The following is a 19044-nucleotide window of genomic DNA, read 5'->3' as shown; positions in this document are numbered from 1 at the left end:
AAGCTGAGCATGAAACCGGGAGCAGTAACATGATGGTCAGGGCTTTTAAGATTCCAAAGTGGGAGAATTGTTAAGATGTCCTCTTGTACGTTTTTGAGGTCATTTGGCCCATCGAGTCTGTACTGACCATGCAAACTCCACACAGACAGTGACCCGGGGTCGGAATTGAACCCGGCGCTGTGAGGCAGCAGTGCTGTGCCACCCAAGATATTGGGGTGGTACTAGGATTTTTGTACAGGGGTCCCCTTTCTATTCTATTTTGTGATACTTAGATACCTATAGTTTTTAATTTGCCTTTCTGATTATATAATTTAAATTTCCATACTGAGAACTGGAAAGTTTGACTTTATTAATTTTCCATGGTAAATGTTAATTTCCCAATAAAGAGACACTAACTGGATGGCTGCATTGCTTTCCCTATTGGTGCCTGATAAACAAGTTTTTTGAGCTTGGCTATGGGTCACTCAACCAAGCCTGTTTTTTAAAATCTCATAAGCGTACTTGAAGCTTTGATTTGTGTATAACAACGTTTCTGCATGGAGCTTTCCTCTATCTGTTCACAGTATCATTGCATATTTTTGCCATGTAGACATTCAAAAGAATCAGGACCTTTCTGTTAATATTTCCATCACTTGTAACCCATAGGAATTAATACAATAAGCGTTAGAAATGTGGTCCCTCAGAAACTTATGAAAATAAAAGACAAGGCAGTTGAACCCACCCAATCATGGTGCACTTTGACACCTTGGTACTCCCTCACCCCCATCAATCCTAGAAAAGTTAGTTTAACCTTGGGTTCAAAGTAATCATGCTTGCTGACAAATGAGAATGTTATCTTGCACTGTTCTGAAGATTTCTTTTAACTTGAACTGTCCCTTCTAGGTTATTGGCAAGGACTCCAATGTACTGCTTGTAGCTTTGGGTGCAAAATGTCTCGCTGGTTTGGCTTCTGGACTTAGGAAGAAGTTTCAGACCTATGCTACTCACGTAAGTTTCAAATAAGCATGGGACTCCAGCACAATCTGTACAAGGAAATTTGCGCACATTTTGTTACATGCAACCAATTTTTATTGCTGATTCCTTGGAATTGGGAAAGGTGCTAATGAGTGGCAATGAGATCTGTGGTATGTAACTGTTTTTACTGGAGATTGATAGAGGAATATTGGGTCGTAGCTGAAGAGTTTGCTCTTCATACGGTGTCATAGAATTTTTAACATCCACCTGAACATGCATTTTCTAGTCAGATAAAGAGAAACTTGCAATTATGTAGCACTTTTTCATAATTACTGGGCCCCTCAAAGTACTTTACAGCCAATGAAGTACATTTGAAGTTTAGTTGGTGTAATAATGTCGGAAATGTAACAGTTAATTTGTACACAGCAAACCCTCAAGCAGCAAGTTGATAATGAGCAGATAAGCTGAATTTGTGATGTTGAATGGGGAATCAATTTTGGTCAGAGCATTGGGGATAACTCATGATATAATTCAAAACAATGCAACGGAATCTTTAACATTCTCTCAAGCAGGCAGATGAGATAACAGTTTAACGTTCTATCTGAAAGAAGCCACCTGTGACATTGCAGAACTCCTTTGATACTGTGCTGCAGTGTTTGTGCTCAGCTGTGGAGTGAGACTTGAACACGGAACCACACTACCAGAAGGATGTGGAAGCTTTGGAGAGAGTGCAAAGAACGTTAACCAGGATGTTGCCTGGCAAAAAGGAGAGGTTGAACTAGGATTGTTTTCACTGGAAAGAGAGAGGCTGAGGTGAGACCTGATAGAGGTCTACAAAGATATGAAAGGCATAGACAGGGTGGATAGTCAGAGGCTTTTTCCAAGGGTGGAAGTGTCAATTACAAGGGGGCACTGGTTCAAGGTGAGAGGAGGAAAGACCGTATCCAAGAAATCCTGAAGTGGGAGGGAGAGGAGCCAGAGATCGTGGTGCATACTGGTACCACTGACATAGGCAGGGAAGGGGTTATGAAAGGAGAATATAGAAAGTTAGGTAGGGAGTTAAGAAGAAGGAACGCAAAGGTAGTAATCTCGGGATTGCTGCCTGTGCCACGAGACAGTGAGGGAAGGAACAGAATAAGGTGGAGGATAAATGCGTGGCTGAGGGATTGGAGCAGGGGTCAGGGATTCAGGTTCCTGGATCATTGGGACCTCTTTAGGAGCAGATGCGACCTGTACAAAAAGGACGGGTTTCACTTAAATCCCAGGGGGACCAATATCCTGGCAGGAAGGTTTGCTAAGGCTACTGGGGACTGTTTAAACTAGAGTGGTTGGGGGGTGGGAATCAAAATGAGGTGACTGGGAGAGAGGAGGTTAGCTTAAAAATAAAGGGGCTTGTAGACAGTGTGAGAGGGAGGATACGCAGGTGACGGAGAAGGGGAGCGCTCAGACCAAAGGGTTGAGATGTGTTTATTTTAACACAAGGAGTGTAGTGAACAAAATGGATGAGCTTAGAGCGTGGATCACTACTTGGAAGTGTGATGTGGTGGCCATTACAGAGACTTGGTTATCTCCGGGCCAGGACTGGATACTTCAAGTGCCGGGTTTCAGATGTTTCAGGAGGGACAGGGAAGGAGGCTAAAGAGGTGGGGGAGTGGCACTGTTGATCAGGGATAGTGTCACGGCTGTAGAAAAGATGGACGCCACAGAGGGATTGTCTACGGAATCTCTGTGGGTGGAGGTTCACAACAGGAAGGGGTCAATAACTTTACTGGGTGTTTTCTATAGGCCGCCCAATAGTAGCAGGGATGTGGAGGAGCAGATTGGGAAGCAGATCCTGGAGAGATGTGATAATAACAGAGTGGTCGTGATGGGAGATTTTAATTTCCCAAATATCGATTGGAATATCCCACGGGTAAAGGGTTTAGATGGGGAGGAGTTTGTTAGGTGTGTTCAGGAGGGCTTCCTGACACAGTATGTGGATAAGCCTACAAGAGGAGAGGCTGTACTTGATTTGGTATTAGGGAATGAACCTGGGCAGGTGTCAGATCTCAGTGGGAGAGCATTTTGGGGATAGTGATCATAACTCTATCTCCTTTACATTAGTATTGGAGAGAGATAGGATCAGTCAAGCGAGGAAAGTGTTTATTTGGAGTAAGGGCAATTATGAGGTTATTAGGCAGGAAATTAGAGGCATAATTTGGAAGGAGGTTTTCTCAGGGAAATGTACAGAAGAAATGTGGCAAATTTTCAAGGAAAATTTATCTGGAGCTCTGCACAGCAACGTTCCAATGAGACAGGGGAGTTATGGTAGGTTACAGGAACCATGGTGCACGAAAGCTGTAACAAATTTAGTCAAGAAGAAAAGGAAAGCCTACAAAAGGTTCAGGGAGCTAGGTAATGTTAGAAATCTAGAAGAGTATACGACTAGTAGGAAGGAACTTAAGAGGGAAATTAGAAGAGCAAGAAGGGGTCATGAGAAGGCCTTGGCAGACAGGATAAAGGAAAACCCCAAGACATTCTACACGTATGTTAAGAGCAAGAAGATAAGATGTGAAGGAGTAGGACCTATCAAATGTGACGGTGGGAAAGTCTGTATAGAACCGGTAGAAATAGCAGAGGTACTCAATGAATACTTCAGTATTCGCAGTGGAAAAGGATCTTGGTACTTGCAGTGCAGACTTGCAGTGAACTGAGAAGATTGAGCATGTGGACATTAGGAAAGAGGATGTGTTGGAGCTTTTGAGAAGCATCAAGATAGATAAATCACCGGGACCGGATGGGATGTACCCCAGGTTACTGTGGGAGGCGAGGGAAGAGATTGCTGAGCCTCTGGCGATGATCTTTGTGTCATCAATGGAGACGGGAGAGGTTCCGGAGGATTGGGGGATTGCGGGTGTGGTTCCGTTATTCAAGAAAGGGAGAAGAGATAGCCCGGGAAATTATAGACCAGTGAGTCTAACCTCAGTGGTTGGTAAGTTGATGGAGAAGATCCTGAGAGGCAGGATTTATGAATATCTGGAGAGGAATAGTATGATCAGACATAGCCAGCACGGCTTTGTCCAAGGCAGATCATGCCTTATGAGCGTAATTGAATTTTTTGAAGATGTAACTGGACACGTAGACAAGGGAAGAGCGGTAGATGTAGTTTATATGGATTTCAGCAAGGCGTTTGATAAGGTGTGCCCCATACAAGGCTTATTGAGAAAGTGAAGGGGCATGGGATACAAGGGGACATTGCCTTGTGGATTCAGAACTGGCTTGCCCACAGAAGGCAGAGTGGTTGTAGGTGGGTCTTTTTCAGCATGGAGGTCGGTCACCAGTGGAGTGCCCCAGGGATCTGTTCTGGGATCCTTGCTCTTTGTGATTTTTATAAATGACCCTGGATGAGGAAGTGGAAGGATGGGTTGGCAAGTTTGCTGATGACACAAAGGTTGGTGGTGTTGTGGATAGTGTAGAGGGATGTCAGCAGTTACAACGAGACATAGATAAGATGCAAGGCGGAGAAGTGGCAGATGGACTTCAACCCAGATAAGTGTGTGGTGGTTCATTTTGACAGGTCGAATAGGATGAAAGAATATAATAAGGGTAAGACGCTTGGCAGTGTGGAAGATCAGAAGGATCTTGGGGTTCGGGTTCATAGGACGCTCAAAGCAGCGTCGCAGGTAGAGGCTGTGGTTAAGAAGGCATATGGAATACTGGTCTTCATCAATAGAGGAATTGAGTTTAGAAATCGGGAGGGAATGCTGCAGCTGTATAGGACCCTGGTCAGACCCCACCTGGAGTTCTGGTCACCTCATTACAGAAAGGATGTGGAAGCCATAGAGAGGAGATTTACAAGGATGTTGCCTGGATTTGGTGGCATGCCTTATGAGGATAGGTTGAGAGAGCTAGGTCTTTTCTCCTTGGAGAAGCGAAGGATGAGAGGTGACCTGATAGAGGTGTATAAGATGTTATGGGGTATTGATAGAGTGGATTCTCAGAGGTTTTTACCCAAGGCTGAAATGGTTGCCACAAGAGGTCACAGGTTTAGGGTGCTGGGGAGTAGGTACAGAGGAGATGTTAGGGGTAAGTTTTTCACTCGGAGGGTGGTGGGTGCGTGGAATCGGCTGCCGGTGGTGGAGGCGGATTCGATAGGGTCTTTTAAGAGACTTTTGGATAAGTTCATCGAAGTTAGTAAGATAGAGGGTTATAGGTAAGCCTAGTAGGTAGGGACATGTTCGGCGCAACTTGTGGGCCGAAGGGCCTGTTTGTGCTGTAGCTTTTCTATGTTCTAAGATGTGCAGGAGAAGTTTTTCATGGCGTGTTGGGTGCCTGGAACGCGCTGCCAGAGGACGTGGTAGAAGCAGGCACATTAGCAACGTTTAGAGGCATCTGGATGGTGCATGAATAGGGAGGGAATCGAGGGATACGACCAAGTAAGGGCAGAAGGTTTTTTTCTTTAGCTAGGGCATTTTGGTCAGCACAGGCTTGGAGGGCTGTACTTATCTTTATTCTTGTAACTCAGCATGAGTGCTGCAAACTGAACCATAACTAACACTAGATTTTGTGGCTAACTTTCCTTCCACCCCTTCCTCATAGGAACAAGAGGAGGCTATTTAACCCCCTGAGTCCCTTCCTCCATTCCATGAGATCAAGAGTGATCTGGGTCATATTCCATTTTAGCACTTTTATCCCATATCTCAAATGTAACATTTGATCTGCATCAATTGCTATTTATGGATGAGTTCCAAGCTTTTTACATGAAGCATTTCACTCCTGAGTGGTTAGACCTGAAAGATTTTGCCTCACATCCTCGAGTCCCCAACTAGCACAAATAATTTCTCCTAATCTAACCTATCTATTCCCCTTTAGTATCTTGAAACCCATGATCAAATCAACCCTTAACTTTCTCAAATCCAAGGAATGCAACCCTGGTTTAATCTTTCCTTGTAATTTAGCCCTTGGAAGTCTAGGTTCATTCCTGTAAATCTATGCTGCACTTTCTCCAAGGCCACTACATCATTCCTAAGGCCCTGAATTGCTTACAGTATAGCAGGTGTGGTATAACCAGGTCTTTGTATAACTGAGGTGTGACTTCAACCTGCCTGCTGTTATACATAGAAAATGATGTGGAGATGCCGGCGTTGGACTGGGGTGAACACAGTAAGAAGTCTCACAACACCAGGTTAAAGTCCAACAGGTTTATTTGGTAGCAAATACCATAAGCTTTTGGAGCGCTGCTCCTTCATCAGATGGAGTGGAAATGTGCTCTCAAACAGTGCACAGAGACACAAAATCAAGTTACAGAATACTGATTAGAATGCGAATCCCTACAGCCAGCCAGGTCTTAAAGGTACAGACAATGTGGGTGGAGGGAGCATTAAACACGGGTTAAAGAGATGTGCATTGTCTCCAGACAGAACAGCTAGTGAGATTCTGCAAGTCCAGGAGGCAAGCTATGGGGGTTACTGATAATGTGACATAAATCCAACATCCCGATTTAGGCCGTCCTCGTGTGCGGAACTTGGCTATCAGTTTCTGCTCTGGGGGAGCACTTCAGCAGTCACGGGCATTCAGCCTTGGATCTTCAGGTAAGCGTTCTCCAAGGCGGCCTTCACGACACACAGCGCAGAGTCGCTGAGCAGAAACTGATAGCCAAGTTCCGCACACATGAGGACGGCCTAAATCGGGATGTTGGATTTATGTCACATTATCAGTAACCCCTACAGCTTGCCTCCTGGACTTGCAGAATCTCACTAGCTGTTCTGTCTGGAGACAATGCACATCTCTTTAACCTGTGTTTAATGTTCCCTCCACCCACATTGTCTGTATCTTTAAGACCTGGCTGGTTGTAGGGATTCGCATTCTAATCAGTATTCTGTAACTTGATTTCTGTGTCTCTGTGCACTGTTTGAGAGCACATTTCCACTCCATCTGACGAAGGAGCAGCGCTCCGAAAGCTTATGGTATTTGCTACCAAATAAACCTGTTGGACTTTAATCTGGTGTTGTGAGACTTCTTACTGTATACATAGAAAAGCCAGCATTCTTATAGCCTCTGATTATTTTCTGCACCTGATGTAATAATGTTTTAATGATCTGTGTATCTGGTGCTCTCTCTCTTTTTGAACTTCCACTGTCTCTAGCTTTTTGCCATTTGGAATGTACGTGGCTTATCGTTTTTAGGTCAACGAATTTACCAAAATTGAAATCCATTTGCCATGTTTTGCTCATTCATTTAAGATTCATTTAATCTATCAATAGCCCAAATCCATGCTAATTCTCAATCATCTCCTGTATCCCTAATTATATGTACTCGAGCAATTTCTTGAATAGATATTAGGCTAATAGGCAAATAATTCTCTGGTGTCCCTGTTTTTTTTTCTTGAAGAACCGATTGGCATGTGTAATTTTCCAATATAAGGGATTAGTTCTCGAATAGGGAGAATTTTGGAAGATTAGTTGGACATCTGCTATGTTTTCACCTACTTCCTTTAAACCCCTGAGATGGAAAACACTGTTTCTGTTTTATTGTTATTTTGCTTGTGTTAATTTTGTTGAGCTCCTGGTCCCCAATTCAGTAGTAGTTTACTTATGGAAGTGTGGGAGGCTGACCTCTCCCTCTACTTGAAATGCTGATGCTAAATTACTGCGCTATTTCCTTTTCCCTTGCTGTTCCTCCTGCCAGATTGTTTGTTTGAAAATGAGCTGACTCTATAGAGGTCCAGAATTAAATGTGGGGCCATAATAGTTCAAAATGATGTAAATTGGTTCATTTTTAAATTGCATTTGTAAGCGAGCTTTACTATCAGAGTCATTCGTTCAAAACATCATCGTTGGGTATTACGCAACTGTATTCAATTTTTTCAGGTGGTGCCAACACTCCTGGAAAAGTTTAAAGAGAAGAAACCTCAAGTAGTTCAAGCTTTGCAGGAAGCTATTGATGCTGTTTTTCTCACAGTAAGTTCAACATTGACACTTGTGTCTGAAATTTTGTTTTTGAAACTTCTGGCAAAATTTTGGAAATTTAAATTTGGTGATTTCAACTCTAGTACTATTTTTGATGCTAAAATATTGATATTTAACAGCATATGCAGGACTTGTAGTGGTCATCATACATTGACAAATTTCAAGGTATAATAAGGTCAGTTTTCACCAGTGCTGTAGTTACTTTCACATTTGAGGTACTGTCCTTTTTCTGCACCCTTTTCACATTGAAATTTAGCTAGCATAGAGAAACCACTTGTTTATTGCCAATTCACCCATATAATTGGATCATTAACTAATTTAACTTAATTTTTGGAGTTTATGGTTGACTAAATAGTATAGTCAGCATTGCTAATATTACTATACTTTGTGCTATAAAAGGTATTTTGTTCGCAATTCCTTTGAAACTTGAGATAAAATGTTCTGAAATGGATTTTAAGAATTTAATTGCAGAGATCAATAATGAGATGTTTGGATTCAGACCACATTACAGAACCTAAGTGAAGATGTGCTGGGTGTAATGGAGAACAAAAACCCATCCATCAAGCAACAAGCATCACTCTTCTTGGCAAGAAGCTTCCGTTACTGTACTCCCTCCACATTGCCAAAAAGTCTTTTAAAGCCACTTTGTGCTGCGCTGCTTAAGGTATGAAACAAAGGATTGTATTGCTTCTCTATCTTCACTAATTTGTGGTTAGAATTTTACTGCTATTAGTTTGATTAAACAAAAAATTTAATAGTTTAAAAATAATTATGAAAAGATTTGTGAGCCAGCCAAACTAATGTAATCTAATTCTCCACAGCAAATTAATGATTCTGCATCCGAGGTGAGGGATGCTGCCTTTGAAGCACTAGGTACAGCTCTAAAAGTTGTTGGCGAAAGATTAATGAATCCTTTCCTTGTTGATGTCGATAAACTGAAACTTGACAAGGTGAGTTAATATATAAACTTGCAGGTTCCTCACATTTTGAAGTAAAAGTCATATATTCCAAAGATGATCCAAGAATCAGATGCAAAACATAATTGATCTAATTTTGGTTTAATGGTTTACTAACTTGTTTGAAATTGTGTTAAGTCTTTCTCTTGTATGGAGACGAGCAGTAACCTGTACATCGTTTTGTGCAATTAGGGAATGTAATCGTGCACTTAAATCAGTGGTGGAATTGAACTTGTGTCCATGTGTTAATGCAAAGTGGGCATTTAGTTCTCTTTTTTTTAAATGCAGATTTTGGGTCCATGTGGAGTTACTGCACAAGCACTTAATGGTGTGTATCGCAACTCCATGTACTTCCTCATGCACTCTACCCAAAGTTTTTGTATTTATTTGATTTCTTCCACAATTATTGATCTAAATCTGAACTTAACTAAATTTTCTTCACCCAAAATGTATGTTTGTTTGTAGTTGGCACTTTTAAAATTTGATTTTAAGGAAAAAAAACTCAACTGGAATTAAGTGCATTGCTAAAATATAGAAACATAGAAAATAGGTGCAGGTGTAGGCCATTCGGCCCTTTGAGCCTGCACCAACATTCAATATGATAATGGCTAATCATGACTTTCAGTATGCCACTCCCGCTTTCTCTCCATTCCCCTTGATCCCTTTAGCATCAAGGGCCATACCCAGCTCCCTTTTGAACATATCTAACGAACTGGCCCCAATAGTTTTCTGTGATAAGAATTCCACAGGTTCACAACTCTGAATGAAGAAGTTCTTCCTCATCTCAGTGAATGGCTTACCTCTTATTCTTAGATTGTGACCCTTAGTTCTGGATTTCCCCAACATCGGGAACATTCTTCCCGCATCTAGCCTGTCAGGATTTTGTATGTTACAATGCGACACCCCCCATTCATCTTAATTCCAGTGAGTACAAGCCCAGTTGATCCAATCTCTCTCCATACGTCAGTCCTGCCATTCGGGGAATTAGTCTGGTGAACCTTCGCTGGACTCCCTTCATAGCAAGAATGTCCTTCCTCAGACGAGGAGGCCAAAACTGAACACTATTTGACTTGATGCTGCATTGATAGGTTTTTGAGTTGAAAGGCGGCATGGTGGCACAGTGGTTAGCACTGCTGCCTCAAAGTGCCAGGGACCCAGGTTCAATTCCCGGCTTAGGTCACTGTGCGAAGTTTCCTCCGGGTACTCTGGTTTCCTCCCACAGTCCGAAAGACATGCTGGTTAGGTGCATTGGCCATGCTAAATTCTCCCTCTGTACCTGAACCGGCGCCAGAGTGTTGCGATTAAGGGATTTTCACAGTAACTTCTTTGCAGTGTTAATGTAAGCCTACTTGCGACGCAAGTCACCATACATAAAGAAGCAATAGTAGGTAAATTAATTTGGGGTATGTAGCTGCTATGGTCTAATTGCATGGCAGTACAGACTTGTGAATGGATGGTTGTGGAGGGGGGTGGTGGGTGGGAGCAGGGGCAGTGTACAAGTTGGTAAACGGCTTACTACTTTTCCCATTATAAATTTGAGATTTGTGACCTAACTTGTCATTTCAGATAAAAGAATGTTCCGATAAGGTAGACCTTCTTCATGGGAAGAAAAGCAGTGCTGGTGCATCAAAAGCCGTAAAGCCTGGGGGGCAGGGCAAAGTTGCGCCATCTTCAAGCTCTGGTGACAAAGTAGATGCTCACACAACCAAATCTGGGCCGTCAAAGAAACCTTCCACAAGCAAGGTGGGGCATTTTGAAGATTTGTATACTAACTAGATACGTGAATTGTGTAATTAAATATATTTGCACTTGTTAATTATGAAGTTTGATTATTACCTGCTTTTGCATAGCTGCAGGGTGCATTCTCTATCATAGTGCTCATTATTGAATAAAACAAAACTTAAATTTTAATGTTGATTTTTAATGCAAAAAGCTTCAATGTATGGAATGTGCCCTTTCACTTCGTCGTACAGTTTCATGCTTCAAACCGGAGCTTCTATGGTAGTGTAGTTTATAAGAACCTGTGTAACATGAAGCATACTCATTGATCCACTGGAGCAAGCTGAGAGGGGTGATTGAAGGCAGCAGTGCTGGTGAGAGATTAATTGAATTGTTTATTTAATTAGTCAGCTAGTGTGTGTATTTTTTTGGCCTTTACTTTAACAGCAGTTTTTCAAGTTTAAAGTGAAAACTAGAAGTGGGCAGCAAAGGAGTCTGGGAAGGGTTTTTATTTTAACTTTAAAAGTCAGTTACCTGGGAGGTTCCCCCTCATTGATCCACTGGAGCAAGCTGAGAGGGGTGATTGAAGGCAGCAGTGCTGGTGAGAGATTAATTGAATTGTTTATTTATTTAATTAGTCAGCTAGTGTGTGTATTTTTTTGGCCTTTACTTTAACAGCAGTTTTTCAAGTTTAAAGTGAAAACTAGAAGTGGGCAGCAAAGGAGTCTGGGAAGGGTTTTTTAAGCGCGTGAAGTATAAAAGGTAGGCTGCAGTATACAGCGGACAGCGTCGGGAGCGGGCAGTGGAGTGTGTGGGAAGCAGAGTGTGAGCTATAAGACTTTGGCTCACAGGGCTTAGGCTGAAAGGGCGAGCAGGGGTGAGTTGAATTCATTTTTGCACTTTCTACCTGGTACTGGCAAGGTATCTAGAGGGGATGGGTGTGCAGGCAGTGCAATGTTCCTCTTGCACTATGTTTGAGGTGAGGGACGACGACAGTGTCCCTACTGATTACACCTGTGGGAAGTGCACCCATCTGCAGCTCCTCCAAAACCGTGTTAGGGAACTGGAGCTGGAGTTGGATGAACTTAGGATCATCAGGGACGCAGAGATGGCCATAGACACAAGCTTTAGGAATACAGTTACTCCGAGGATTGAAAACAGATGGGTGACGGTGAGAGGGGCTGGGAGGAAGCAGTCCGTGCAGGGATCCCCGGTGGTCGTTCCCCTTAGCAACAAGTATTCCGCTTTGGATACGGTTGAGGGGGATGACATACCAGTGGGGAGCCGCAGTGAGAGGATCTCCAGCACTGTGTCCGTCTCTGTGGCTCGGGAGGGAAAGGGGGAGAGCGGGAGGGCGATAGTTATTGGGGACTCGTTAGTTAGAGGGATAGATAGGAGGTTCTGTGGCAGCAAAAGAGACTCACGGATGGTATGTTGCCTACCGGATGCCAAGGTCCGTGATGTCTCAGACCGTGTTTTCCAGATTCTGAAGGGGGAGGGGAAACAGTCACAAGTCGTGGTGCACATTGGTACCAATGACATAGGTAAGAGAAGGGACGGGGATTTAAAGCAGGAATTTCTGGAGCTGGGCTGGAAGCTGAGAGCCAAGACGAAACATGTGGTCATCTCTGGTACGTTGCCGGTACCACGTGATAGCGAGTTGAGGAACAGGGAGAGAGTGCAGTTAAATATGTGGTTGCAGGGATGGTGTAGGAGGGAGGGTTTCAGATACGTGGATAATTGGAACACGTTCTGGGGAAGGTGGGACCTGTACAAACAGGACGGGGTGCACCTGAACCAGAGGGGCACCAATATCCTCGGAGGGAAATTTGTTACGGCTCTTCAGGGGGGTTTAAACTAATTTGTCAGGGGAGTGGGAAAGGGAGTTGTAGTCCAGAAGTCAGTGAGGGTGGTGAGGTATTGGGGAAGGTATCAGGGTCAAGGGTGGGTACTGGTAGACAGGAAGGTGGGTTGAAGTGTGTCTACTTCAATGCAAGGAGCATCCGGAACAAGGTAGATGAACTTGGGGCGTGGATTGGTACTTGGGACTACGATGTTGTGGCCATTACGGAGACGTGGGTAGAACAAGGACAGGAATGGTTGTTGGACGTTCCGGGGTATAGATGTTTCACTAAGTGTAGGGAAGCTGATAAAAGAGGTGGAGGAGTGGCATTGTTAATCAAGGATAGTTTAACGGCTGCGGAAAGGCACTTCGTGGGGGATCTGCACACTGAGGTAATATGGGCTGAAGTTAGAAATAGGAAAAGAGCGGTCACGTTGCTAGGAGTTTACTATAGGCCCCCAAATAGTAATAGAGATGTGGAGGAAGAAATTGCTAAGCAGATTATGGATATGTGTGGGGGTCACAGGGTAGTTGTCATGGGGGACTTTAACTTTCCAAATATTGATTGGAACCTTTGTAGGTCAAATAGTTTGGATGGGGCAGTTTTTGTGCAGTGTGTGCGGGAGGGTTTCCTGACACAATATGTGGATGGGCCGACTAGAGGTGAGGCCACATTGGATTTGGTACTGGGAAATGAACCGGGCCAAGTGTTAGATTTGGTTGTGGGAGAGCAATTTGGAGATAGTGACCACAATTCGGTGTCTTTTGTAATTGCAATGGAGAGGGATAGGACCGTACGGCAGGGCAAGGTTTACAATTGGGGGAGGGGTAATTATGATGCGATTAGGCAAGAATTAGGGGGCATAAGTTGGGAACAGAAACTGTCAGAGAAAGGAACTAATGAAAAGTGGAACTTTTTCAAGGAACAAATACTGGATGTCCTTGATAGGTATGTTCCTGTCAGGCAGGGAGGAAATGGCCGAGTGAGGGAACCATGGTTCACAAAAGAGGTGGAATGTCTTGTGAAAAGGAAGAGGGAAGCTTATGTAGGGATGAGGAAACAAGGTTCAGATGGCTCGATTGAGGGTTACAAGTTAGCAAGGAATGAGCTGAAAAAGGGGCTTAGGAGAGCTAGGAGGGGACATGAGAAGTCCTTGGCGGGTCGGATCAAGGAAAACCCCAAGGCTTTTTACTCTTATGTGAGGAATAAAAGAATGACCAGGGTGAGGTTAGGGCCGGTCAAGGACAGTAGTGGGAACTTGTGTATGGAGTCAGTAGAGATAGGCGAGGTGATGAATGAATACTTTTCTTCAGTGTTCATCAAGGAGAGGGGCCATGTTTTTGAGGAAGAGAAGGTGTTACAGGCTAATAGGCTGGAGGAAATAGATGTTCGGAGGGAGGATGTCTTGGCAGTTTTGAATAAACTGAAGGTCGATAGGTCCCCTGGGCCTGATGAAATGTATCCTAGGATTCTGTGGGAGGCAAGGGATGAGATTGCAGAGCCTTTGGCGTTGATCTTTGGGTCCTCGCTGTCCACGGGGATGGTGCCAGAGGACTGGAGAATGGCGAATGTTGTTCCTCTGTTTAAGAAAGGGAATAGAAATGACCCTGGTAATTATAGACCGGTTAGTCTTACTTCGGTGGTTGGTAAATTGATGGAAAGGGTCCTTAGGGATGGGATTTACGACCATTTAGAAAGATGCGGATTAATCCGAGATAGTCAGCACGGATTCGTGAAGGGCAAGTCGTGCCTCACAAATTTGATAGAATTTTTTGAGGAGGTAACTAAGTGTGTTGATGAAGGTAGGGCAGTTGATGTCATATACATGGATTTTAGTAAGGCGTTTGATAAGGTCCCCCATGGTCGGCTTATGATGAAAGTGAGGAGGTGTGGGGTAGAGGGAAAGTTGGCCGATTGGATAGGTAACTGGCTGTCTGACCGAAGACAGAGGGTGGTGGTCGATGGAAAATTTTCGGATTGGAGGCAGGTTGCTAGCGGTGTGCCGCAGGGATCAGTGCTTGGTCCTCTGCTCTTTGTGATTTTTATTAATGACTTAGAGGAGGGGGCTGAAGGGTGGATCAGTAAATTTGCTGATGACACCAAGATTGGTGGAGTAGTGGATGAGGTGGAGGGCTGTTGTAGGCTGCAAAGAGACATAGATAGGATGCAAAGCTGGGCTGAAAAATGGCAAATGGAGTTTAACCCTGATAAATGTGAGGTGATTCATTTTGGTAGGACAAATTTAAATGTGGATTACAGGGTCAAAGGTAGGGTTCTGAAGACTGTGGAGGAACAGAGAGATCTTGGGGTCCATATCCACAGATCTCTAAAGGTTGCCAGTCAAGTGGATAGAGCTGTGAAGAAGGCCTATAGTGTGTTAGCTTTTATTAACAGGGGGTTGGAGTTTAAGAGCCGTGGGGTTATGCTGCAACTGTACAGGACCTTGGTGAGACCACATTTGGAATATTGTGTGCAGTTCTGGTCACCTCACTATAAGAAGGATGTGGAAGCGCTGGAAAGAGTGCAGAGGAGATTTACCAGGATGCTGCCTGGTTTGGAGGGTAGGTCATATGAGGAAAGGTTGAGGGAGCTAGGGCTGTTCTCTCTGGAGCGGAGGAGGCTGAGGGGAGACTTAATAGAGGTGTATAAAATGATGAAGGGGATAGATAGAGTGAACGTTCAAAGACTATTTCCTCGGGTGGATGGAGCTATTACAAGGGGGCATAACTATAGGGTTCGTGGTGGGAGATACAGGAAGGATATCAGAGGTAGGTTCTTTACGCAGAGAGTGGTTGGGGTGTGGAATGGACTGCCTGCAGTGATAGTGGAGTCAGACACTTTAGGAACATTTAAGCGGTTATTGGATAGGCACATGGAGCACACCAGGATGATAGGGAGTGGGATAGCTTGATCTTGGTTTCAGATAAAGCTCGGCACAACATCGTGGGCCGAAGGGCCTGTTCTGTGCTGTACTGTTCTATGTTCTATATCAGTGTTAGAAACCACAGCAAATTGAACCGTTCCACTGAATTGGCTATTTAGGATTTGATGTATTTTTCTTGAATGATATTTTCCTTGAGGGACTGAAAGTATTGTTTTGCCCCTAACACACAAGTGCACGCACTATCGAGTGTGCCTACAGGCAAACTGTGCTGAAACAAATGAGGCTATTCATCCCTTGGTGATGACATTTTGATTCACTCTTTGTTATAATTGCAGAAAGGCAAGCACTTAATATTTATATATTCCAGACTAAATAATATTAGCATTGAACTAATGTTGCTTAAGTATAGTTCAAGAAAAATCCTATATGCTGATATTTAAGTATTTATAAGGAGTAAATTAACACTGGAAACCAGTTAGCGTAATGATGCAGTGGTGTAATTGAGAACCATATTGTCATCAATTTTATAAGACTCATGAAAAACTCAATGTGATAACAATTTGTAATGGAATAACCATTTACGTATTAAAGGACTTATTTTTCATTCAAATATCAATAAGTGCATGAGTTTTGCATCTCTGTATAATAGACATTGCTGCGGTGTTGATAGCTGCTATTGACACTCTTCTGAAAGCAGTCGCTCATGCTGATATTTGGACAATTTTCCCATGTCTAACTGCCCTTGAACGGAGTGGCTTGCTGGGCCATTTCAGTGTCAGGTGAGGTAAAGTCGTCAGATAACTATAGGCTGTTCTCCCCTTTGAGGGGAAGAGCTGACTGGTGGTGATTTAACCTGAGAATCGCCACACCTCAGGTGAGGGACAAGGTTGAGAAGGCGGGACCTTCACGAATAACCTCAGCTGGTATGGGAGTTGAACCTGGGCTTTTGGTGTCACTCTGCATCGTGAATCAGCTGCCCAGCCAACGGAGCTAACTCGACCATGCGTTGTTGGAGTCACATGTAGGCCAGACCACATAAAGACGTCAGATTTCCTTCCCCAAAGGGCATTAGTCATTTAGCTGTTTTTTTTACAACTATCAATGATAGTTGTCACGCTCACAAATACTGAGACTTGCTTTATATTCCAGATTTATTGATTGAATTCAAATTCTACCACCTGCCGTGAAAAACTCAATTGTGATGAAATTGCCTTGGCCTCTGGATCACTCGTCCATGACCACAGATCACCCCCAAACATTACTGAATTTCTTTCAGCTTTTGACAGCTCACTTCAGAATGGCAAAATCCATTAGAATCTGAAACTGTGGGAAACACAAGAGAATCTATTTTGTTTGTCTTAAGAATGATGGGCTGGAACTCTACCACCTCGCTCGCCGTGGAATCGGCGCGGGCGAAGGTCCGATAACGGAAATCTCCGTGACCTCAGGTGGAGTTTCCAGTCTCGCCCGAATGAGGCCGCAAAATCCCGCCCAAGATTTCCACAAGTAGGCGAAGGAGGCTGAATGGCTTTAATGCTGGTTATAAAATGACGTTTGTTTGAAGCAACAAGTTAAATTTAATGAAAGGAATCACCATCTTTAACATTGGGGATTTGGAGTTCTCTGTTGGTTTGTGCATTGTCACGGTGAGATTGCACTGAGCCTTCTTCCTCGCTGCTATGTTCCGACTCACATCCAGCAGATCACCCTCGGGCATGGAAATACTTTGCAGAACAGATGGTGAAGTGTTTAACCTGACTGCTTTCAATTCAAAACCCAAATCACAGCTTCAGCCTTTGAGCCGCAGTGTGCAGGCGACGCTTGTTCACTCACAAGCTGAGCTCCAGCTCAATATCGACTCCTTCTCCAAAGTTAAACAGCCAGAAATCTCAGGCTCTGTGCAGTCAGCTCCCACACCCCAATATCTCCCCCACTTATATCAAAATCAACAGTGAGATCCTGGAAAATAGGGGACCATTTTTGCCCACCTTGGGAGCCTCCGCTCGACAAAGGCAGTTGTGGACAATGAGATGAATCATCAATGCCAATGTGCCCAGCCTTGTCTTTAGCCAACTGAGGAAAATAGTATTTGAGGACCAGAATCTCAAACAAGGTCATAGTTTACTGGGCAGCACTGGTCCCTTCTGGTCGTGATGAGGCACTCTAGTCTTCCTGCACAGAGAACAAGTCCAAAAAACTCCATTTGGTGTCTTTTGATATTTAAGAATTCTCTTGATCTTCTGACCTCATTCATTATTCTACATTCTGGGGCGACGCAGTGGTTAGCACTGCTGCCTCGCAGCACTAGGAACCCGGGTTCGATTCCTGGCTTGGGTCACTGTCTGTGTGGAGTTTGCATGTTCTCTCCGTGTCTGCGTGGGTTTCCTCCAGATGCTCCGGCTTCCTCCCACAGTCCAAAAGACGAGCAGGTTAGGTGCATTGGCCGTGCTAAATTCTCCCTAAATGTGCTGGAGTGTGGCGACCAGGGGATTTTCACAGTAACGTCATTGCAATGTTAATGTAAGCCCACTTGTGACACTAATAAATAAACTTTAAACTTTTCATGACTTAATATGATAATATTACATCTGGTTTGTAGCCACCTTCTGGTTTTCTCACTTACGCATGAGAGATCATTCATTTTGCTGTATGTCCAGTTATCTTTTCAATGGTCTTCCCTTTTCTTTTTATTATCCCCTTTGAATGCCGTCCATTTGTAACACCTTCCATATCTGAACCATCTGCCTGTGCTTGTTATATATTTAAGTGATTGCACGATTGCTTTGAGAGCCGATCACATGATTTGATGGTGATGTCATTGGGGTGTTGCACAGGTTGCTGTTTTATTTTCAGTTTGTTCTCTGTATAGGCCAGAGCTCCTAGAAATAAACCCGTTGTGTGTTACGTTGAATCTATGTGTGCAAGCCGCATCTTTTCCTTTTGTTTGAAACCCACAACCCCGAATATAGTTGGGACATTACAGTTCTCTCCACAGTTGCTGCCAGACCTGAGCATTTCCAACATTTTTTTTTCATTCCCTTTGGCAACAGGAGTGGACTGTTTCATTTGGGACAATGGATGTGCTGTAGTTGGCCTTGGCATTACGAGGGTGAAATAGTGGCCAGTGTTCCCCCCTCTCACAGCTCAAAGTGTGCCCAGAGAGGGGGGAAAGATCAGCTTGGGTCTGTATATGATGTCTCTCTCTCATAACTGAGCTATGGGTACTCACTAGTCATGGCGTGGAGTTGCCAGCGTTGGACTGGGGTAGGCTCACAACACCAGGCTGAGGTCCAACTTGGACTTTAACCTGGTGTTGTGAGACTACTTACTGTACTCACTAGTCAGGCATGGGTATTGGTCACATCTTGGGTGAAGAAGAGAAATTGGAAGGCGAGCAAAGTAAAATTTTTCAAATCCAAGTTGGTGATGATGAAGCAACATTTTGGAAATGCATTCCCTAAAACCGCTTCTCTAATTACATGCCCAATTTTATAATGCGTGTTCTCAGCCATGTGCTGGAGGCGAAGGCATATGGAAACTATAATTGTGATTGTCCCTTTCTAATGGAGAAATAGTTTGGGTGGGTTTCATTCACTGCAATGTTTCCATATTAAAATAATGGCTCTCAGCTGTCTGATTTATTCACAATCCCTCAGTCGGAGTCGCATGGAATAAAAGTATAAAATGCAAACAGAAAATACCGGACGCACTCAGCAGGTTAGGCGGCGTCAGCCGAGAGA

At 43.8% G+C, this 19044-nt stretch overlaps 1 protein-coding gene across 2 annotated transcripts in view; it reads left to right on the top strand.

Annotated features, from left to right (window-relative positions):
- Window positions 1-18215, top strand: part of LOC144499003 (cytoskeleton-associated protein 5-like) — a 68695-nt gene extending 50480 nt beyond the window's left edge. Inside the window, exons 9-14 of one of the 2 annotated variants that reach the window (XM_078221048.1) lie at window positions 883-987; window positions 7803-7892; window positions 8401-8565; window positions 8723-8851; window positions 10424-10600; window positions 16454-18215. In XM_078221048.1, the coding sequence (XP_078077174.1) occupies window positions 883-987; window positions 7803-7892; window positions 8401-8565; window positions 8723-8851; window positions 10424-10600; window positions 16454-16462 (675 nt within the window). In that variant the 3' untranslated portion in view covers window positions 16463-18215. Of the gene's footprint in view, window positions 1-882; window positions 988-7802; window positions 7893-8400; window positions 8566-8722; window positions 8852-10423; window positions 10896-16453 lie in introns of those variants that run through there. The other variant, XM_078221046.1, reaches the window with a different exon arrangement.
- Window positions 18216-19044: the final 829 nt, after the last annotated feature.

Source organism: Mustelus asterias, chromosome 9 (assembly GCF_964213995.1).
Source record: "Mustelus asterias chromosome 9, sMusAst1.hap1.1, whole genome shotgun sequence".
In the NCBI taxonomy this organism is placed as follows: Eukaryota; Metazoa; Chordata; class Chondrichthyes; order Carcharhiniformes; family Triakidae; genus Mustelus; species Mustelus asterias.
The sequence above is the reverse complement of the archived record's forward strand: the minus strand, read 5'-3'. Positions and strand labels throughout refer to the sequence as shown.